At 39.9% G+C, this 24,712-nt stretch overlaps 1 protein-coding gene across 2 annotated transcripts in view; it reads right to left on the reverse strand.

Moving 5' to 3' along the window:
• The window catches only part of RBKS (ribokinase), a 71,018-nt gene that overhangs the window by 6,153 nt on the left and 40,153 nt on the right, over window positions 1-24,712 (reverse strand). For both annotated transcript variants that reach the window (XM_072856725.1, XM_072856726.1), the window contains one exon: window positions 14,873-15,061. In XM_072856725.1, the coding sequence (XP_072712826.1) occupies window positions 14,873-15,061 (189 nt within the window). The remainder of the gene's footprint in view (window positions 1-14,872; window positions 15,062-24,712) is intronic.

Raw genomic sequence — 24,712 nt, forward strand, 5'->3', positions numbered from 1 at the left:
ATTCCCCCCCCCATTTTTCCTTATGTTTCACTGGGGAGGTATTTTGGCAGTCTGAATTAAGACAGTCTTTAAATTAAACTAAATCCACTATCTTGCAACTCTCCTGAAATTAAACTAATTTGACTATCTTCAAACTGTTTCCTAAGCTCACAGCCTAACAAGGGTGACTACTCCCATGGTGTCTGGGGTTGCTGATCCTGTGTGGAAGGATTGCTGTCTCTGTAGGGCACCCCACAGATACTGGTGGGCTCTGCACGGCTGTGCTTACAGGAGCAGACCTTTGGTCACAGACCTCTAAAACCTGAAATATTTGAAAATTACAAAGAGATTTTCCACTAGCACAGTTATTCCTATATCTATGCCTGGAGTTTTGAGCCAGAATAAAATGATAAAAAAGTCCTTAACATGGAACTACCAAATTTTGCAATAAAAACCAAATGAACTTGAAACAAATAGCAGGGCTTGCCTTTTTAGATCTAAGTTAGGCTTTTGGTGCAGACTAGAGAGCACTGCAAAGCTGCTTGGGTTGAAGATAAAGGAGAAGTACTAAGAGAGCACACTGTGCCCCAGACTTTTAGGGTCTGGATCCACAACTGCATTACTGTGCTTAATCTGTGCTCTGGTAGTTGAGTGTTTCTGCAGTCTTGTCATGAAGACAAGCTAGAACATATTACTCTAAGCCAAAGGAAAATACATAGAGAAAACCCATGGTAGCAGTGCTCGTCTTTTCCTTTCTTCTTCCCCTCTGCCTCCCCCAAACACACACTGACGCTGTCTGATGTGGTCTGCACGCTCCAGACCAAGTCATGGGGAACTGTTATGCTGCTGCCCCACCATACGCTCCTTCCTCCCGGCCACGTGCAGAATGGCTGTATTCAGCTGCTGTTTAAGAATGGCGGGAGGTGTAAGCTAACACATTTTAATTTACATTCCCTGTAGGTTGACAGTGCACTCTTAATTCCAGTGATTCAGACTGCAGTTTCATAATAAGCTTAAACCAATCCATGGTTATGTTATTGCTGAAAGGCTCAGTCCCCACGTATGTTTTTATCCTTGTCTCATGTTCCCACGCCCTCTCCTACATCAGATCTAGCACTCGTGCAGCCAAAGCAGTGAGGCAGATCGGTTCTCTGGTCCGTCTGAAGACTAAGCCAGCCACCACTGACCAAGAAACATTACTTTCCACCCAGATCAGCAAGCTGCTGTATTACCACATGATAGCTAGTCCAATGCAAAGGAGAAAGAGGTTAGAAGCACTCCTTTCAGCAGCAGCGTGATCTTGGATCAGCTTAAGCCAACTGTGAAACCCCACCCTCGGTCAACACCAGGCAATTCATTAACTCAGTTGGGTATGCAAGTCCTAATACTCTGGCTCCGCATTCACACAGGGAAAGCCCCTGTTCCACTCTTCCCCCGTACCCTGTGGGCTCGGACCAGAGGAATGAGGGAACGATCATGCTTCCTTTCTGTATCTTTTCCAGACTCTGTTCTGGGAAGCCGTGGGAAGGAACAACCCCTGACTTCCTTGCATTTATGTTGCATCGTACTTGCATAGCCATGCATGGGGAAAATTTCTTGCTCACTTACTCAAGCTGAACACAGGCAGCATGTCATCTGGTCCTTCACATGTCTTGAGAACTTAGAGGTAACTAAACCACACCCACTGTAGACTATCAGTTGGGAAACATCAAAACCAAAGCACACCACACAGTGCTTCACATCAGCTGTCAGGAATTTTTACCCACTTCCTGACAGATTTCCTGATGGTTCATTAACAGTGATTAATCAGCCTGACCGTTAACCCCCTGCATTCCTGAGAGATTAATCTCGATACAAGGCCTCCTGCATGCATTTTCTTTCCTCTCTGAAACATCCTACTACATTAAGTTATTCACTGTTTCTAAAAAGATCAGTGACAAGCATTATAGATGTGTGAATTCCCCTGAAAAGTTATCTGGTTTGTGGTGAATGTGGGAGATAAAACATACAACATTCACAACTCTGCAATTTTTAATTTGTATGTATGTCATCTAAAAAGCACAGCTGAAAGTATCTAGAGATCTCGCAATATTGCACAGTCCTGCTTTACATTTCAAAGCCCCTATACAGCGTCTGTTTTGAAGGCAGGTAACAGTGCTCTCATTTCACATGACAGGAAATGAACCCAACTTAAGATCAAGGGTGTTAAGAACACCCACTTTGAGACTTCTGTGGGCTGAATCCAGAGGTCCTGATCTTGCATGGACTCTAACGGGAGTCACGTGAGCTACCCATCTTTCGAAAATGAGGCACAGCTTGGGAACCTGAAAACTGAGGTATCCAAAATTAGTAAGTGGACCTTCACGAGTTGCCCATAGCTCTGCTAGACTCTCAGTCAGGATCAGAACAGAGGAGCTCCCGCCTCGCTGTTTACAAGAAAAATACTGCAAGGTGTCTGCGAGGTGATGGCTTTCTCTTAGCACACACTGACGAAATCTGGGAGGGAGCATGGGAGAGCTTCGTTCTGCCAGATAATAATATTCCAGTATGCCACTCAGCGCCGGGGAAGAAAGTTATTCTGTGTTACAGACTAACCCCAGAAAGCCAACAAAGTATTCACCCACAGGGAGCACTCTGTTTTCTGAATCATCGAAACAATTCAGTGTGATGATGCTCATATAAACTCCTTTCAACTCCAGATAGCATTAATGAGAGGTGACGAATTTATTTCTTTCTCACACAATGGAGTAAGAGCACTGAACCAGGAACTCCACATGCTGTTCTGAAAACAACAGATCCATGTTGCTGAACCTGTGAGGTTCCTGTCAACCAAACAATTCACCACTACTCTGATTCCTATGCTACCAGAGTGATTGATAGATATTTTGGCAAGCAATATTTCAATTTAGGATACACTTCTGTGCAAATTTCCAGTTTAAGCTTCAGTTAGTTTTTGCCTTGGTACCTGCTTCTGCCCCAGTTTCACACTTCAGCTGTGATCTGTGACCTCCTTTCATTTGATCTGAAAGTTCATACCTCACAGAGAAACGCAAAACCAGCAGAGGAAACCCTCCACACTTGTTTTTTTGCCGGAGCGCATATAGAAAACTTATGACATATGAAACACAGCATTGGAAAACTCTCATTACACTTCAGCTCAACACAAAACTTTTCAGTGGCACTCTTGCAAAGAACAGCATATATACCAAGATGTGTCATTAACGCAGGGAAGCATGCAGACATCACTGCTAACAGAAATAAGACGGACTTTCAGTTGAACATGCTACAGGAGCTGTATCTACCTTTCCCAAAGTTCGAATTTGCATGGAATCAGTCGTGGTTGAAGCTCGGCCCTAAATATAGCAGCTCCTCAGAAGGCTGATTTGTACTTCTCAAGCTGGTTTATCAATCCTCACCAACACGCAGCTACTCTCCTACTCTAATCAAAAGCTTCCCTTATCTCACTTCCTTGAGAAGTACTTCACTCCCTTCATTATTCATGTCACACTCATGCCAACTTGTAATTTCTTCCTAACAAAGCTCACGCGATGTGTTAATTCACAAATTTCATTTAATGAACAAATGAAACTAGAGCCGAAGCCCTGCCAGAATACATCACGTTATTCTGATAGTACACTGCAAATACTGGCAGTGGGTTTCCCTTCCAAACAATGAGCTCCCCAACCAGGAGAGAACTGGCCAAATTGTCACCAACTGTGTCACCCAGTATCACATCAGGGCTGAGAAGGCTTCAGGACCCCATACTCCAACATCCAAGTCAGAAGGGGGAAATCTCATTGCTGGGCAATTTCACTAGCCACGTGTGGTTTTTTTCTCTCAGATTGAAGATGCCAAAAGACTCTTAGTGATCCCATCTAATCTGACGAGATGCACTCAGAATGACACAGCTGCCATCTCGCCTGGAATTGATCAAAAAAACATTCTTTTTTTGCACGAAAGCTCCATATGCTCGAGTGCCTCTTTCAAAACCACAGTATCTAGCCTTTGTTGGCTGGCCACTGCTCCCGCCTACCTCTGAACTACACATCCTGGAGGGAAAAAAAAACCACCAAACTTCAGGAGGTTTTTTTTTGTCTGAGCTCACTCTAGCATTGTCCTCTTGCCAGCTCCCTACATTCTTTTTCCTACTGAGTTTGTTTAATCTTTTCGATGAGTACTTGAGTTGTAGCTCCTCTCTCTAAGTTCAGCAAGATGTGACCTACAAGCCAGAACTGCTGCTCTGCTCTAGAGTATTGTTCTCTGCTACCCACCCGTTCTGTTGTCCTTAACCCGTGGGGCAGGCGTGCAGAAAACAGGGCTCCCGCACCTCACTCATGGTCTTCAGCGGCAGGTGAGCACCAAGGCACCGCTTCTGACAGAAAGGCATTCTCTGCGGGATTCCCTGTAAAATGGATCTTTCCAACAAACATACTGCCTGCTTAATGATTTCAGTAACAAAGTCACAGACACCAGTACGGAGGCACAAGCTTCCAGAGACTTTCCTTACCTTTTCCCTGTATTTCTGTGTCTATTTGTGCTTTGAAATGAATAAAAACAATACCCCTTAGCCATTCGGGCAGCTCACAAACATTGCTGCCAGAATTTGGGAGCTTTTCTACAGCTTTTTTGCTGTAGAACAGCAATTTTGCTTTTCTACAGCTGAGTTGTGCTAGAATAGCTGGTTTTATATCTGTATGTCTATCTCTATACACCCAGACACAAAACAAAACCCTGAGAAAAGTGACAAAACCATCATGCTCAACTGCAAACTGGCCATTAAAGGCATTCCTATAGGTTACTGCCATCAATCACCAAAACTTATGGTTTTAGCTTCCTTCCATTTGTCTAGTTGAAGCTGTAAAATATATCCTGTCCGTGGGACAGGCTACGAAAGATTAACTCCTTTATTCTTGATAAGAAATAAAACTTCTGGCATTTTCTGTGGTTAGAATTTGCAAAAGCAAGAAGCCTGATTTCCCCACTATTCTCATTTCTCTGTTCTTGTTCTTTTGAAAACCTAATTATGCAATATCACCGATCCAATGCAAACCTTTCTTGTTTCTGTAGTGACCAAAATTACTTGGCAATGAAAACTCTTTTGGGGAAACCAGGTCTTAGTTCAATATCAACATTACTGCAATTGGCACTTCTGGGTAACTAAGTAGGCAAGGGGCTCAGGAGCCAGGTTTGCCTTCTCTCTCACCATAGCCAGAACTGCTGTGAACAAACTGAGAACAGGTTACATTCCACAATAGTCAGGATGATACCTGGTTCTGCAGAGACTAGCTTTAAAGAAGAAAAGGAGGCATATGACATTTGTAAGCTAACCATAAATGCAAGAGGTAAAAAATGATGAGGAGTTTGGCCAAGAATATGCTGCACTATTACACATCGGATCACATTTTCAACTTCCTACGGCTCAGGCCAGAAAAAGATACTTGGGAAGGTGATGCTCTGGATGTGCCAGAAGTGCCGGCTTCCAGTAGCTATTTTTAACTGCAGGAATTTAATTAGAAAGGATGGCTGCACACAGTTGGTCTTCCTTCCTCTCCATCCTTTGTGCAACTCAGATATCCCAGAGTGCTATGCACCATTACAACTGACACTGCCTTGTGTGCAAGCATTGGTGGCCCAATATCTGCTCTGAACACAGGGTGAGCTACATACCAGGACTGAACGTTCTCTTGGAGGAGACCCTGTGCTGGCTTCATCATAAAGACAAGGGGAGGAGAGCAAATAAAGAAAAGGCATGGGGCACATTCTGCTGCAATGATTTTGACTTCCGTTGCAAGCCATAGTTAGCCCGAGAGAAGCAATAAAAGCGTCATGTCCTACTCTGCTCTCAACCTGCATAAATTATACCATTGTTTCATTTACTAAAGCATCCCAGAAGTGAGATGGCACAAAGATGGCTTCAAGATATTTCTGAACTCAGCTTCCCTAGACCTCATCAGAACGTAATCTCAGGCCCAGATTTTGGATGCTGTATCTTTCATGTGTTCTGGCCCCCAAACTAAACATTTGAATTGGTGCATAAATGCTGCCAGCATCCCTGCTGTTTTCTGTCCAGAACAATTAAGTGGGTTAACTTCCAAACTGGAATATTTCTCAGTATGACAGTATGGAGCTAAAGCACCTGTCCTAGAACATTTCCACAAACCCCTTACAGCCTCTTCAAGAAGCACCCAATGCAAAGCAACTGTGCACTGCTATGTACTTTCTCATTTACGTGGAAATCTACAATGATGTCCAGTTCTAAGAATGAGACAGCTGGTAACTTGAAAAAATTTTTCTTCCAGTCCTAATTCTCTTTGAAGAGAAGCATAGAGAAGAAGTTATGGGTTTACCACGGGAAGCAGGTTCACTTGCCACTGACAAGCCAGTCCCTATGTGCTTTTGTTCCCCATCTACAAAACTGGTAAGAATAGTACTTTACCTCGTGTTGTGAGTACAGAAGTAGCAAATAATGTAAGGTGCTTAGCAACTTTATGTAGATGTACACATGTATATGGAACAAAGCTGTAGGATAAAATGGGACAAAATGTCATGACCTGATACTGATGGTGTGTAGCAAAACCAAACAATTCTTGGTATCACTAAAGTAACTGAGACAGAAATTCAGTTTTACTATGAGGTTTTCGTTGCCTGGAACTCTGCAATCTTAGAAGGGGCTCAGAAAACTAAATATTGGTTTTAATCTTCTTTTTATTCTACATCCTCATTAAGTACCCCCTTGTAATTTAATGCAATTTGTGGCAAATGCTAATACTGCTTTGGGCCCACTTCTCCCTGTCAGCTGTATCTCTGTTAAATTATGCATTTCCATCTGGAAAGAAACTGTACAGGACTGTAGGCTCTCTTCCACTTAAGAGTCAGGAATGGAGAGGGATTTAATTAGATGCTCCGTGGTTGAGAAAAGGACTAGAGCAAAGCCTGGGTGGTCTGTGGAATCTTCCACTGGAAAACAAGGCTGCAAATTGTTCTGTACAAGCCTGCTTCTGTTTGCTCATTTTGTTTACATTGTTTGTTCTTACAGATTAAAATAGACAGTTACTAGGCAGATAAACAGTGTTTCCTTCCATGACAATGTTGTCTAGAAGTTAAGAGAGTAGCATGGGACAGTATATGCCTGTGCTTCATTTTTGGCTACATCACCCCAACTCCCTGTGTAACTTGGAGCCGGACATTTTTAGCTAGTGCTTCCGAGCACCTAATCACTAACATTTTTGTTCCATTGTTCCTATCTGTAAAATGGGGATAATATAGCTTTCTGCTCTCAAAGGGGAAAGAGGGTGCATACAGCTTGCTCCACCTTTTCTCAGTTGACTGCCAATGCAGAGGGACGCAACTCTTGCAACTCCTCTCGTCACTGGATACCTGTACCTTAGGCCACTGACCAAGCCTTCAAAAACTGAAGTGTCTTTAGAAGGCCTGAATCAGAAGCAGAAACTTGTGATGAGCCAAGCAATTCCCATCTACACTTAACTGTGAGTCAACTCAAATGCAGTGATTTCAGTCATGTGCCCTTTCACTGTTCAGCTGAACTTCAGAACATAATAGATGCAGCTTTAAATAGATTTACAGTGCAGATTGCTGATCGGAGTGTCTGGCAGATTAACTTATTCCTCATGGTTTTTCTGTTCCAAAATTCAATGGATTCCATATTTGTAAAAGAGAGAATGCAGAAGGCTAAGTCAGAAAGTGGGCTATGACTGGAACTAAACTTATTTATTAACCTATTTTGGTTGCATGTTAAAGAAAGGAAGCTATTATGCTGTCAGTTTGCGGGATGTTAATGGGAGCTCTGGGCATAATTACTCTGTGTTGGTGTGTGAATAAACCCCACTGATAGATAAGCTGTTTGCCCGATAGTAACTTTTTCTCTTTCCTTGAAAAAGAAAGGGAAGATGAGAAAAAGAAAAAAAAGAAGAAAAAGAAAAAGGGAAAAGAAAAGGAGAAAAAGGGAAAAGGAGAAAAAGAAAACGAAAAAGAAAATGAAAAAGAAAACGAGAAAGAAAAAGAAAAAGGAAAAGGAAAAGGAAAAGGAAAAGAAAAAGAAAAAGAAAAAGAAAAAGAAAAAGGGAAAAGAAAAGGAGAAAAAGGGAAAAGGAGAAAAAGAAAACGAAAAAGAAAACGAAAAAGAAAACGAGAAAGAAAAAGGAAAAGGAAAAGGAAAAGGAAAAGAAAAAGAAAGAAAAAGAAAAAGAAAAAGAAAAAGAAAAAGAAAAAGAAAAAGAAAAAGAAAAAGAAAAAGAAAAAGAAAAAGAAAAAGAAAAAGAAAAAGAAAAAGAAAAAGAAAAAGAAAAAGAAAAAGAAAAAGAAAAAGAAGACCTTGCCCTTTGTGGTCACTTCATCCTTCTTGCTACGTCCTTGGGTAGGAAAAGGTTAAACACTCAACAACATTTTTCTCTTCTTAGCAAGTTAGAGAACTGTACATCAGACACATTGTCTGCCAAATGCTTCATTTACTACCAGCTGCATTTTTACTTTGTTGAGAGATAGCTGAAATAAAATCACTGTTCTTTGTGCAAACAGCATGCTAAATAATGTACGGCTACAAGATTATTAAATAGCAAAGGCATTTGATAATATTAGAGTCAACCACAAGTCCCACTTCTGCTGATGCACAGAATTTTGAGTAATTAGTCATTGCACAGAGTGTTGTATTTATATCCCCTTGAGCCTCAGACGTTAGGCCACAAAGTCAGGAGACAAAGAATTGCTGTTATTAGGAGGACTGTTTTGGATTTATTTATATTCTAAGGCTTTATTTCAGTGTCCACTTCACTCCTCTGGCTCGGGCTTCCTCCAAACCAGAAGATACAGCTAAGTCAGAGAATTTTAGTGTAAACCATATTTTTACAGACAAGACCTCTCAACTTCAAGCAGAAGAACTTCAATGAGTTTGCAAAGCCCCCAAAGAAGCACAACTGGCCTAAGGTTATATGACAAGCCTGGGAAAAAGGCCTCCCAGGTTCTGTTCTGATCTCTAACAGACTTCTCATGGTTTATACGCAATACATTAATAGCAGCTCCAATTTATGGACAGATAAATTGGGATACAAAGAAGACAAGTAACTCTCCCAAGGATTTACAGCAAGTCTTTTGCAGAGCCCTGGAACTCTTACTCAGTCCTTTGTTCAAATTGCTAAACCACCCTGCCTTCCTTAGACCACAATTACTGCACAGGCCTGAATACTGTGACATATCTAAAATTATATAGCTATACACTTATATGAGACTTTATTAAAATAAAGATTGTGTAACATCTTCAGAGTTCAATACAAAGCTACTCAGTGCTCTGCCTTTAAAGACAGCCTTTTTAATTCTCTCCCATAGTAAAAGAGCCAGATCTAATATATTGCAATAAGAAATCAGAGGGAAACTTAATAGGATTTGAACACAAAACATCTGATGACAAAGTCATATTGTAGCAATGAGCCTTCATTTTGCAGAACTGACATGAAAAAATAATGGTAACATTTATGATTATGACAAATAGTATGTATCATCCATCTCTGAGAATGTCGTACAGAGAAGGACTATATAGAATAAATCATACACTCGTGTCAAATTTCAGGCATAACTGAGTAGACTAAATTTTGAATTTTATCATGTCTCATAAATGAGTTCCCTGTTTATAAGCATGGCACCTCAACCTGTGATCTCCTTAGCTTTCCTCAGCAGGTTGTGCCCTCTGTATCCAAAAAGCACAGGCAGACAGAAAAAATGCTGGTAATGTAAGCAATTATATGGGAAATTTAATGGTTGTGCTTAGAAATACTGTGAAGTGAAACAATCTAGGTTCTCTATGAGATTTAAAAGGGGGACCATGGACTTGCTGTGATTACTGGGGGCTCCATTGTGAAAAGTGATTCCAAATTTTCATCTAAATATTGTGTGCCCAAGTGTCTCCATTTGCTTTTACAGCGAATACATCCATGCCTAAGCCAGATACGCAGATGCCTGATCTCCTGATTGTGAGTGTGCTAATGCAGGACTTCTGTGCACACATTGGCATGTGTAAAGCTAGAGGTCAAGTAGAAGCTGATGAAGAGATCTTAAGCAGAGCAACTGTACTATGTATTTAAAAGTCCAGATGGGATGGAAATTAGAAAGTCGCCGTAACTGATGCAAGCATGAATGGATGCTATTTAGCATCTTGATTCAAACTGGGCTCTGAAGAAAACTAGAGGTTACAAAAACTAACCCTAAGTACTTCCCCCCTAAAAGTGACCTCCATGCTACAACTTGGAAATGGGGGAGCGGCAGTGGGGCAGCTCCCATTTTCCACGAATGCCCCCGCACAGCAGCGATTCTGCCTGTGCCAACGCTCCGATTCAAAGCATGGATCCTAGACAGGACATCCCACCTTCAACTGCAAGGAGCAACCACAGCAAAAGGCAAAGCCCCAAGCCCTGGAGTGCAGCCCCAGAGCCAGCAGACATGTTCCAGCCTGCTGTAGCCACTGACCACCAGACTGCCTCCACCTCCAGAGGAGGCCTGACACGGACAACCCTCTAAAGCCCAGACCCTGAGTAACCTGGAGCTCCAGACTGCCCGACTGCCTCCGCAAAGCCCACCTGCACATACCAAGCCCTGGGCAGGCCTCCGGCAGTACCTCAGGGGCTCGACTTCGTCCCCAGCTGCCACTTGAAGCGCTCGGCTCTGTAAGATCCCATAGTGCTTTTTTGCAAAATGGAAGGGAACTAATCTTACTGCTGGCCAAATTCCAGCTTTGAGTAATTACATTCTTCTGACAAATTTTCCTTGGCAGTTTCAATGGAATATAATTAGTAAATGTAAATAGATGTAAATAGTGCTGTAAATTACACTTTGCGTGCTTGTCAGAAGCAGAGGGGGAGAGCGAGGGTGAAGGGGCAAAAAGAGCAGAGCTTCGTTCTCCAATATGGACGATGTCGTGGCCTTCTGTGTCATCAGACTGCGCATGTCTCTGCCAGGACGGCATGTTCAGGGCTACTGCAGCAGCAGATGCCACGACCCAGGATCATCGTGTGGTTCATCACACAGATCACCCACTTCACCTCAAGTACAATTTTGACCTGACGGTGTTTGGTCATGTCCCGCAGCTGTGTTCGCAAGCAGCTGCTGTGTTCCACCTCAGCTGTGCTTCTGCTTCAGCAGCCGGCAAACTGCTTCACACACACACACACGCAACTGCAAAATGTGTGTATACGATATTATTGTTTTCTATGAAGTGCTTATCAAATTTGTGAATGGTTTGTGAAACCTTCTGCTACCAACTCAAGAAGTGTCATATAAACGGAATTATATAAATATCCTTCACAGCTATTTTAATGCAGCTTCATGTACTAGTTTCACCTAAAGTGGAAATAGCTTCTTCCAAAAATAAAGTAAATGCATGTATTTAACTTCATGTAGTCAAGTAGATTCAAAAGCAACTATTTAAAGTAAAGAAAATAGATTATACCTTTCTTATATTATCTCTATGTTAGTACTTTTTAATGTGTCAAATGTCTCTTATGCACATCATCTGCTTCAAATACAAATTGATATGACTAGCGGGCTTAATCAGATATGTCTTTCATACAGAAAATTTGAGGATGATTTTTCAATAATTCACTTATTTTTATTTTTATTCATAATTTGCATATAGAAAATAGCTAGCAGAAACTAGTACAATGAAGGGAAAGTTTATTTTCTTAACAAAAGCTTGTTGCACTATTTAGCTATAACAGGAGAAACAGATGTTTCAGCTTTACAATACCATGTCTTGCAAAACTTCCTTCTAAACGACTATTCGTGCTCTACATGTTTTGGACTGTGTATGGAGAGCTCTGCTAACAGTCATGGGAAGCATTGCATACATTAGTAAAGCCCACATTAAGATAATTAGCACTAAAAAAAAAAATCAACAAGCCTTTTTTTCCCCTTTATAGTATTGATTTAGTGTGGGTGAAAAATGCCAGATTTTCAATCTTGAAGATTCATGTTCCACCACAGAGCGGGAGATGGAGCCAGCTTTTCCCGGTGTTCTGCCAATAAACTCTTAGATTAACCACCTCAAGGGCTAGGAGGAAGAGCCAGGCTCTACGGTCTATCAACCCCTTAGTGTCTCTGATGAACCCATGAACATGGAGAATGGGGAGCACACTACCTGGGACAAGGAACTCAAATTCTTAATCCTTGTGGCTGTACCTACCCAAGTATTTTCTCGTCAAAAATTTTCAAAATTGCTGCGGACAACAGAAATGACCAGGAGGCAGTATTGAAGTTGCAATGCTGCAGAAAGGACTCTGGGCAGTGGTAGCAGCTATGGGAAAATTTCTACAGTGAAAGAGGCGTTAGAAGCTCATTTTGTATCTTATATGTATACCTTCTAAAGGGCAAACTCTGTTTTAATACAGACTGTTTTCATAAGGGCTCTGTAACCTTTTGCAAATCCTATGATGGGTTATACACAACATTTAACGTTTTGTCTGGCAGTAACTTTACCTTCTGCAGATCCAAACAATGTCAGTATGGATACAGGCACATAACCAGATGTGATTGGATTATGGCAGCTTAAAAAATTACTGCCTGGTCCCTCAAGATGCTGAAGTCAGGGCAGTTTGAGGTAGCAACTTTTGTTTAATAGTAAATGGCATGCTAAGAGCATGCACATGAACAGCTCTGAATACTCTGTGGATAGGTGGCTACTTGCTAAGCCACCTTACAGCTTAAGCTTATTCCCCTGGGGAAGGATCCACTGCAGACATGCATCTGAAGAGAATAACATGTGCTACTAGAGCGTTTAGGATTTATTTTAGTAATAGAGCTATCCAGGTTAGCTGAGGATGACATTATTTTGCTTAGTGTTTGGAAGGGTTTGCTTTAAAACCACTTGCTTTCAGGCAAAGTGATAATCAGTCTAAGCACTGTAAGACTTTTATAATGGAAGGCCAACACATCTTTTTTCATTCAGTCTGCAAGAGCAAACCGAGCACAGCTGTTTTACTGAAAACAACCCACTGGTATTTAGGCAGATTAACAAAATTAACTGTGAAAATCCTCCACTATGTGAAAGCCAGTAACCTGTTGGCCACAAGGAGGCAGGGCAAGGATTCAGTAAACTCAAAGAAATTGCTTTTATTTAAAAAAAAAAAAAAAGAGGAGCGTTAAATTAGTTCAGTCATGAAACTCTGAACTGCTAGGCAAGATAAAAAGCACTTTTCAGCCACAGTGTGTGGTTTCAGTATTGCTGTTTTATTCCAAGAGCAGCAAATACCTTAAGATATCAAACAATAGCTGATCTGGCAGCAATTTTTTGCTTCTTCTGAAGAAGTAGATCACACATGTTTCTTCTTCATCACTTCTGTGTGATGTAGAGAAAAACTCTAACAATAAGCTTTGATAGCAATAGTGGATTTACCAACCCAGAGCAAGAAGCTGTACCACCAGGTTCACAAGGTGTTGCTCCCAAGCTAATAAATCCTGCTTCGGGGCAGATTTGGGAGCTCTGCCTTTCACTCCCTTGGCACTTCTAATTCTGGGCTAAAAGCAGGCAGAGGCAGTTAGGTGTCTGTAGTCCCCTACCAAGTACCTTATATGCAGTACAGTACAGTGATGCCTCCCTTAACCAGAACTTCAGGACATTCCAAAATCAGCACTAACTCGAAGTCAAACTTCTAAATGACAAAGGGATAAAAGAGGAAAACAAAGCCAAAGTATCCCTGTTTCAGAGTTAAATTGAAAAGGATTAAATTTAACAGTGAAACAAAGCCTTCCACAGTATCGGCACATCACAGTCCAAAGCTATGAGTGATCTGCTTTAGAAGTGACTTTATTCCTAGCTCTGCCACTGCATGCTACTGAGCTCAATAATTTCAGTCCCCTATCCCTCTGTTTCCTCATCTTTTAAGCAGTTGCTTTCCTTCTTTGTGAAGCAGTATGAGGTCCATGGATAAAAAACATGCTACAAGAACTACTTATTATTAATGCAATTCAGATATGGAATGCACCAGATGGTAAAATCTCCAGGATTTTAATGAACTATTGTAACAGAACATATGTAATATGACGTTATTATAACAGACATTTAAATGTATAGTTAGTACATACAACGTGACCTGCTCTGCTCTCAGTAACTCCACTGGAATTATTTTGGATTTATGTCAGATAATACTAGGAACACAAAATAGCCCCATATGTGCAATGTGGTAAGGTTTTCATAGCAATACTATCTTAACTATTGCCTGTCCTGTTTTTATTTTTTCTGGGGATATTGTATTCAGTGGTCTGTTAGAGTATGCTTTCTGCATTTAATTCTGAGCAGAAGGAAAAAAATACCCTCATGTCAAAGACTAAAATGCCTTTGACCAAGCATCCCTTACCTATCATCATAAAATAGTCATCATGAAGCAGCAAGAACTTTTTGGGTTTTTTCCACTATATTCTGTAAAAATTATGTCTTTGATGCACCTTATGCTACACTTGGTAAGCAACTCAGGCTTCTGTCAGAAGAGCCAAACATCCAGTTTCAGATTGTGAGGGCATTAGCATCTCCTTCCTCCTACAGCATTTGAGTTCTGGACAAGATGAATTATATGACTGGGCAAAGGTGAAAAAACAGGACTGCAGCTCAAGCCACTGGCATCACACATTACAGTCAGAGACAGGTACCGACTTCAGTAAAGGAGGAACATGAAGATACTATCAGTATGTATAATAGTTCTAGCACATCTACAATACAGACTATAAAACTCAAGTGAACCGACATTTAATATATGAGAGGCTGGAAGCAAGATATCAATTTCACATCATAAATTAGCCTTTGTGCTAGTGCCCAAAGATTTGGCTGATTACTCATTGCTTTCCCTTAGTGCTTAAGCAGTCTTTTCCAAAGCAAGACAGTTAAACCACAAAAACGTACCGTAGTGTCCACAGCCCTGACCTTCCCAGCAGGAACGTGCTTTGGAATGGGTTCTTCTCCTGATATCATCATGCAGCCTTCTGCTCCAAGAGTAACAATTACGAGCTTACACCCTCTTCCTAACAGCATGCGTCCCACCTTTTCAGCATCTTCAAGGTTGCCAACTGGGATGCCCGTTAAAATTTCTGCCTGGAAAATAACCCACGCAAATGAAAATCATAATCTGACAGCATTCATTTTTGGACAACAGTTGCATTTGAAAACAGTATTTAATATCTTTTTTAAATGTGTATTATAGGATGATCATGAAACCACTTCCTACGCTGATATTCAGCTATGTCTTGCTCCTCGTCTGAAATCAGCATGTACTTCAGGCACAGCAGACTAATGGAGAGCAGCCGAGGCAGAGACACAGGAGGCATGGGTTCTGTTCCAGCTTCTTCAACTTGCCTGGCATGCAACCCTTAGTAAAATCACATTTCTCCCACATGCCTCAGTTTATTAATCTGTGAAATGGACACAATGACACAGCTTGGCAAAAGCATTTTGTGGTCTAATGTGAAAAATGCTACATGGCAACTCGGTCACTATTGTTGGGGGAATATTTATCACTAAGTGAGAAACTTTTAGAATTCTTTTTTAAATTCTCAGTGTTCAGCTAGACAGAAGTCACAAGGGAAAATCTCTTCAAGGAAAAAAAATAATTGCTCAACTTTGACTACTGTTTACTTTAATATCTATTTTTAGATAAGAATACCTAAAAGTTACCTGAAGTCCTCTTTGGGCAAAGGCCCATTACAAGACTATTATATATTTGTGTTATGATCGTGTCCATAGGCCTCTGTCAAGACTGAGACTCTTCTGTGTTGGCTCTGTACAAACACAGATAAACTCTTCTTCTAACAGATGGTGACCTTAAGTCAACTTCTCCCAGTTGGCTCTTAAAATTAATCTCTTCTAGTTCCACCCAACTAAGAGCAAAATTTCCCAAAAATCTGCAACGAAGGCTCCAGAATCAAGCATTCTTTTCGCCACTTCATACATTTTCTCGATGGCATAGCATTGTCAAATGTAACGTACTTTTTCTTTTTCTTTTGGCAGGGAAGAGAGCAAGAATGACACAGGAAGAGAGGGAGGAGAAAATACAGTGCATTTTATCTGAAACAGTCTAGCAGGCAGTACTCCTGCATAATACAGTATGCCTTCAATTGTAAGTAAACTGGCATATTATATTTTGCTGTCTTTACTAAATCCTGTCCTGCTCGCCTGAGAAGAGGGAAGTCCTACTTCACCTTGCACTACGAGGCTGCTGCTGGATCCTGAAAAACGCAGTCTGAAGTATTTTCAGATAACTGCCTAGTAACTGGGCATAGCTTCCAGACTCTTAGGGCTTATTTTCAGTGGAAAACTCACTTTGGAATCTCTTCACCAGCTACACTTCCTGACCTCTGCTGCATGGGCAGCTCAGCTTCTCGGGAAACAGCTGCTGCAGTATTTCAAACTACCTTCCTCTGCATTACTGAAACTTGAATTCAGTGCACGTACTTCTTGATATAACGGACTGTAAACTATAGCGATTAAACAACTGCTCCACGAAGCACAGGCCATGCCTGTAGTAAAGAGAGAGAGGGCAGCCAGCTGGGGACAGGAACTACTACAGCCATCCCAAAGTAAACCGCCCCCAGCTGTGAGTCAGCGCCTGCTGCTCGCCACTGTCATTTCCTGTGCTTCAGCCTGACCCAGGAGAGAGAAGCCACCCTTAGGCTCTGAAGGGCCAGATTATGCCAACACGCTCCCCAGAGTTTATAGTAGCTTTAGCAGAGTACTCACTGGTTTTAATTTTCAAACTTACAGGACCAAGTTCTGCAGTCCCTACTTAGACAAATGCACAAGTGATTGCAAGCGCTGTTGATCTGATCGCTACAAGGCAGAATCTGGTGTGGCAGGCCTTGGGGGGTGAACGTGTGCACTGCAGGGGCAAGGTGTGGTTAACACGCACACGCAACTTAAAACTACTTTTTTTAACCACACTGATCCCAGACAAGAATATAGTAAGCTTTAAACTGTGAGAAGGTAACTAAACCTATCCAATTTTCCCTTTGGCATGGCGCCATGGTGCTCAAACTTCTCTTGCAGTACAAACTCTTTAAGCAAATGAAACCTATTTCAGTCTTTAAAAGGTTACAAAAGTATTTTCAAAGAAGAACATTTGTTTAAAAAAGTCTCTCAAAAACCTTTTGAATGTATCTTCTTGCAAGGCTTGCAAGGAGTCACTACACCAATAATGGCTTTGCAGAAACTAAGGATAGATAATAAATAGTATTAAAATATATAAAGATATACTCTATTCTAATATTCAAGTACCTAAAGAGTCTGTGTCTCGTCACGAATTTTAAGATCTCTGGAGCAGGAACTATGTATTCCTCTATTCAGAACACCTAGCACATCATGTTACAAGAATAAAAATGGATGAACACAAATGCCTCGAATGAAACTGGCTAACTGAATTTCCAATGTACTTCATGATGGGCAGTAATTCCAAACACTCTACCTATGTTACAAAGTCTCCAGGCCGAAAGTGGATTTGGTTTTGGTAGAGAAACCGTAAATCTAATTTGGTTTTATTTACTTGGTATTTACACTTCTGTAAGCTCATGAGCAAGGTAAATGAAGTACTTACTTAAATATAATATTCTTCCTAATGAAACCCACACGCTGTATGCTTAGCATTAATGTTGTACCCCTCTTGGTGATTGCTGTGTCCCAAGTCAACAGGATTTTTTTCTTGGGTAGCGAAAGAATTGTTCTGGGACTGATACGAGAAAGGTTTTGCAGAAATCTTTCTTTTCATCTTTCTGCTGCTTATACCAATAAACAAAATTATTTTGAACAGACAGAGTCTGTATAAAAGTAGATCTTCAACTGCTTGAAACCACTATCATCTAACTCATCTACAGCAGGATGGTAAAACTAAAAAACACTGGAAAAAGCTGGAAGAACCATAAAAGCAGCAGAAGCCAGACAGATTCTGTGCCAATAATTAGAGATTGCGGTAAATGTCAACTGATGTTAAATACTGTGGTGAGTTTTTAAGTTCCTCCCTTCAGTAGAATCTTATTTAAAAAACAAACTGTGGTACAATTGAAGGAAATAACTAATGGTTATGTAAAGAAAAAATTAAATAACAATACTAAAAGCCCAATGTGGACATTTGCCATAGTACTGTACAAAAGAGCAGCAAATTAAGAATTTTATTTTTCTCCAGCTAGTCTCATAAAACTCCTCAGTTAAATGGTCCTATTAAAGCAAGAGGACATTCCACAAAACTGCTGTCAGAATAAACCTATGACAGATAATATATAATTAATCTACACAGAATTTTCTTAATTTTGTTTACAAAAGTGGAAGAGAAATTTAACTGGTGCTTTTAATTTAACTGATAGGAAGGTTCTTGGCCATAATCCTCACTAATCTTAGTTAACTCTCCATGTCTTTTTAGACTGTGGAGTCTAGTCACAGTAAGTTGACACAAACCAGCGCTACTATGGAAAAAAAATGGTCCTGTTTTTTTCCCTTCCACTCCTGTCCACATGGCCCATTCTCTTGTGCCAGCACAGCCATTTGTGTGGCCAGGAAACAAATTGGATTGCAAGGCAGATCTGTGTTAAAATTAACACCACCCCCAATCCCACACCACCCCCACAAGCCAACCCAAAACAATTAACTTCTTTCAACAGCAGTACTATTTTACACTGGCTGAAAGTGAGAATAAAACTATGATATGAACCTTTGCCAAGTGTTCCTAGCTGTGGTGCACTTGGGGCAGCCTATGGTTTACACAGCCACTTTCAGGGACATGTTCTGGATCCTCTGCTCGGCATTTGCAAGACAAAATATGCAGCATGGTATCCAGTTTTGGGATCCCTGGCACAAGTTAAGACACTGACATACTACAACAAATCCAGTGGAAGGCCATCAAGACAGTCAGGGGGCCAGAGACCAGGACATACAAGAAGAGGCTGGGAGAAGTGGGTTTGTTCAGCCTTAAGACCACAAGGCTAAGGGGAGATCCAATTGCTGCCTACAGCAATTTAATGGGTGGGTATAGAGAAGATGGAGCCAGACTCTTCTTGAAGGTGCACTGGGATAGGGCTAGAGACAACAGGCACAAGCTGGAACATGGGAAATTCCAGTATTAGGACAAGCTGTTTCACCACGAGGGTGATGAAGCAGTGGAACAGGTGCCCAGAGGTCGTGCAATCTCCGTCTTCGGAGATGCAAAACTTGACTGGACAAAGCCATGAGCAATCTGACCTAAACTGGCCATGCTTTGCCAGGGTAGAGACCAGAGACCTCCAGACTAGAGACCTCCAGAGGTCTGTTCCCAACTTCTATGATCCTATGATCCTCAGCAAATATAAACTGGTGAAATAACAACAAGTGTTAATTCTCTGGGGAGCAGTCCATCATTTGGAATGCTTTTTGTGCACCTAGCACAGTAACAACTTCACAAATGTTGCCAGGTACTGCTGGAACAGAAATAATAAATAATAATAGGGAAACTGTGCCAGTTTTAAGACTAACCCGTCCAAAACTACATATGATAATTTAAAATATTTTTTATTTTAAATATCTAAACACAGTAAGCCAGTTGGCTACAAACTTGGCTTGTACCTTAGGAGATTTATTTGAGAATGACAGAACAAGAACTTAGTCTCATTAATTCTAACACATGTGAACAGTCCCAAAGAAGTAGTAAGACAGATTTGGTGTATAACCAATTGCAAGATCAGGCCACAAGCCAAGCTAGTTCCAGTTGTTTCAAATTATAAAATTTTTACATACATACAGGCAGAAATACTTATCATGCTAGAATAATTAAAAACTGATTGAAATGAATTGGCTTGAAGCTATTCCCTCCCCTCCCAAAAGTAACATCTTTCCTTTTAGACTAAATATGGGAAATTTCATAGTTTCCAGCAACTGATAAAGTGGGGTTTAGAATAAAGTTGGAATTAAAATATACTGTGAATTGCTGGCAACTTCTACATAACAGAGCAATAGTAGATTTCCATTACTGAAAACAGAAAAGGCAAATTCAAGAGATGTTCTGAAATATTTTAATTCTAAAGGACCTATTTTTGGTTTGACTACTAGAGATACCAATTATTTTTTCTTAAGAAAGACTATCCCTAGTATTAATCTCTCTATATTAATAAGCAGTATCTTAAATGTCCTAATCCAAGACTCCAGATACAGTTTTATAAACTTGATATTCTCTGAATCTTGTAAAAATCAATACTGTGTCTTGATTTTGGACATACTAACAAGAATTTCCATTATTAATATTTCTTCCAAAAATGATCTAGCCTCTAGTAATAGACAATAACACTTAAAAGGAAATAGTATCTTAAATAGGATAGTATCTATTTTTCCGTATTATTTTTATACATCTTGCAGCTTTATTTAACAAAATTAGCAATTAACTTATATTTAGTTGTACTGCTTTCTACCACTGAAGCCCCAAAGTATTCTGTTAGCGTTTAATTAAATCTTTGCTAGGCCTTTCTTATTTAGATCAGAAGTCTGATACCCATTTTAAATTAAGGAGAAAGCAGTTCCCAGTTTTGCATTCAAAACAGCTTGACAACCTAAATCATTTGCTGCAACCATTTAGGAGTTTTCCTTCTCCTGAAGGGCTTCTCAGTATTCTTTGAATGGAGAAGCAGCTGTTCTTCAAAACGTTTAGGACCAAACTGAAATTGCTGATGTGCAATATATTTTGGTTCCTAACCTGCAGGGCTATGTAATTGCATGCACACACTAAATAAGAAAAACAACACATGAACTGTATTGACATTGTGGTTGTGCCTAGAGCCATACTGCAGCAAGGAATCACGCAAATATGTGGGAAAAAAATGGTAAGTATTCCAAAGAGCTCATCTTGTATAGGGTTGTCTCTTTTTCAACATTTATAGATGACAGAAAAGAACAACCATTGGTTTTCACTAAGATGACATTGGATACATTTATTTTTCATTAGAAGAATTAAGGGAATGGAGAACTAGCACATTCCTGCACAAACCTCAGGGATTAGGCTGTGCTACATCTGGGAATTAACAAACTAGTCTCAACAAGTTTGATCTTTCTGGGAAAAGATAAAACTGAACTACAGGCTTAGCAAAGAAAGAACTGATAACCTTGCAAGATTTGTTCTGAGCTTTTTTGTTCATGAACCACATAAAAAGAAAGTAATGTCAGACATAAAAAAAATTTATTATTGCAACAAGCAAGAGTGAAAAGAACAGCTTGTGAAGAGCCTTCTAGACAAACTAATGGTAGATAATTCACTGATAGTATAATTTTGTTTGCTTCTCTCTAGCACATAAATCCATAAGAACAAGCTGTGCTGTTATACCAGATACAGCATGTGATTTCATTAAATCCTAAAGCATTTAATGAAGGACGGAGTATAAAGTGTGATGTTGTATTTGATACTTGCATGTTTGGGACCCGACACCCCATGGCTGTCTGAAACTATAGCTGACATTTTTAGACTTTTATTCTGTGACAAAGGCATCGCAGATCAAAACTGCTGACCTTCACGGCAGTAAATAACAGAAACTTTTGACTCAGTAATAATTCAGCTAATCACAAGGACTACCCCCTTTTTCTCATCTTTAACAATACAAACACTCTACATAGTATGTGAGATGTCTTAAGCTAAATGGCTTTCTGTTCTACAGCTAACATAATCTTCTGTTACAAACATATCATTCACATAATATCCACAAACCAAAGGATTTTATAATTTAAAGGTATTTCTTGGTGAACAAGAAAGATAAGGACATTTTGGTAAAATTGTGTGATAAATACTTGTAAATTTAAATTACTAAGAAAGCCAAACCAAGCAATAAAAAAAATCACTGTAAATTTAATCTTGTCTTAGCATATACATCTGTGTTAAAAAGAATGTTTTAGAAGCAGTTGAACTGGATAGCTCTAAAGAGTTAATCTTTAAACTCAAGACAATTTATTAACTATTTAAAAGACTTAGTAAAGACAAAGCAGAAATACACTATTTTTTTTCTGGTAGTACCTAAAAATCCCAAATAAAAAATAAAAGATCCCCAGAAGGGGTAAGGCTGGAACATAAATAGGATTTTGGCTAGAAGGAAGTTATCTGAGACTTAGAAATACCAAGTAGGAGGGCCAATGGAGCTGGAACAGAACATCTCAGGAAGGCAGTTGTAAGCAGCACATTGAATAAATTTGGCCATAAAGAATAATAATTAAAAAAAAAAAATCCATAAAATAAGAATGGCCATAGTGGCTCAGAGCAAAGGTCCATCTCATCCAATTGCTCTTTTCTGACTGTGACTGCTAGTAGATACCGATGGAAATAAAAAAAAATGTATAAAAAGATCTTTTCCCAATATATATTCTGGACCATCAAAGTCTTTAGGTACTTCCTGATTTAAGAAGATGAAGGAAATGCAGATGTAGTTGGTTGAATGGGCAAAGTTTAAGAAATTAGAATTATCTTTACGATTTGTAGAATTAACTTATTGCTTTTAAGTGCCATACAGAGATGTGACTGGTAACCTTTATTTGGGTATGTAAACATTTATCTCCATATCAAACTTCTCAAGTGCATACATTACAGGGATCTGAAATTAAAGAAAGTCATGAAAGAAAACAGAAAACAGATGGCATATGAATACATAACAATTACTAAAAAAACAACTTTCAAACTTGTGACATAAGAAAAACAAATGCTTCATTTTCCCTCTTTTCTCAGCAAAAAGAAAGGAACTATGGCAATAGTTCATCCCTGAAAATCAATTCAGTAACAAATCAGACACTCAGAGAGGATGAAATCAAACATAATTGATTATTACAGTCGTGCTAATGTAATTGATTTCATTGTAAAGTATGAAAAGGTTATTCTTAAAAGCAAAGGTATTTATGTGCCATTCTTGTTCTCAGAATATGCTGTAGGACTCCCACACTTGGATCTGTGCTCCCATGATATGGCTGGCAGGAACTTCCATAGGTCTACCATTTCCATAAATTCAGAAGAGATAAGCCTCCTCAACAGTAGAGAGCATATTTCTGTGTCTGACTGTACATACAGTGATCCCAGCTATCTACCAATGGTAATTACTTTTAAAAAGAAAATAGCAGAGAAGAATGCAAACTGTACCCCCAGCTCTGCAGGAAAGGTAGATGAATGAGCAGGGATCTATTATAATTATACACCTGTATTACTTGTTCTCCAAATAGAAGTAATTTTCTTTTCTCCATGTGGTGGTAATAATAATACACCCTGGCTCCAGCAAGCTAAACTTCTCAAAGAATGTCTCTTTCAAGACTGTCCTCTAGCAATAAAGTATAACAAAGGGAAAACTTTAACATGTGTGTTGCAAAGAGCAATGAGAGAAAAGTCAGGAATAGACAAGTAATGAAAAACAAAGTTTTGTTTCTAACATATGGGGGATAAGTTTTCGCAGGGGAAAAAAATAAGTAGTGACATTATGAAAAAAGCAAACAAATGACATTTACTAAATTGGTGGGAGAGTACGGGTGTTCTCAGCCCAAAATGTGCGCCATTGCACCGTTTAGCCAACCCAGGGGCATAGTCCAAGCATAAGTGCTTTCTGAAAGCATGAAGAAAACACCATATGGGTGTCCTGCAAGTCCCCTGAACAAGAATAAGTACTTTGCCTTAGCATTCTCTTCATCACATATAATTGAGTTCTGATAGCTGTTGGACAATGTCTGAGCCACAAATGATACCACTGCCAGTTACACTGGAAACTTTGCCTTCCAGAGACCTGAGAAGCTGTGGTATCTCCCACCTTGCTATTTTGCTAATTCCTCAATGCTCTGGAGTATCTGAACTTGGCAGACACATACTGAAACACCCCAGAATAAAATTCAGATGTCCATTTGGATTACTTAGACCGACCCTTAAATGCTACAAGACTCATGAACTGAGAACTTCTGATACGGTTTGTGATGGGTTTTAACAGAAATTCCAAAAGAGGGTAACTGCGTCTTGAAGAACTTACTCTGACAGACATTGTCATCAGACAAAAATCCCAGAAGTAAGCAGGGCCATGCTTTTCTCTTAGCATTTTCCCCTCCTCTCCACCCAAAGGTATCATGTTCATTGCAGAAATCATGTTTGTTGAAGATAATTTTAACTATGATCAAGGCATGGCTTCTATCCACTAGGTTGCTTCTCCCACATTCCTGTTTATACAAAGAGAGGGTGAGGGGAAGGAACACAGCATGCATAATGCTAATAAATAGGAAATTTAAATGAAGGCCTTATGAGACAAGCTTAATTTGTCTCTTGTGACAAAAATAATTTCCTTTGGGAGAAATAACACACTTGAATTAGAAAAGAGAGGGAAAGGAGGAAAAAAAAGGGGGGGGAAACATACAGTTGCAGGGCCAGAGAAACAGATTCACTGAAAACAGATCTGACAGGAAGAAGCATATGAAGCTACTATTTACCATCAAGTGCAGCATGCGTGCATCACCTCCTGGCAACCGAGTTTAAAACTGTCAGAACACTATGGCTAGCACATTCCTGCTAATCATATCAACGGACTGCAGAACAAGGACGAGGATCTATTTTAATATTTACCACTCAGTGATAAGATTTTTAAAGTGTCCTTTTATGGATTTGTTTTACTCATCTACTTGTAAGGAAGACTGGACACAAATTAATTTAATTTTGAGTGCAATCTAAAGGTATTCCAGAATATTCCTCTTTGCTTCTTAGGTCAGGAATCAAACTTGTCACCTCCAAAAGTCCTATGTAAGAGG

This window comes from Ciconia boyciana, chromosome 3 (assembly GCF_034638445.1).
Source record: "Ciconia boyciana chromosome 3, ASM3463844v1, whole genome shotgun sequence".
Classification (NCBI taxonomy): domain Eukaryota; kingdom Metazoa; phylum Chordata; class Aves; order Ciconiiformes; family Ciconiidae; genus Ciconia; species Ciconia boyciana.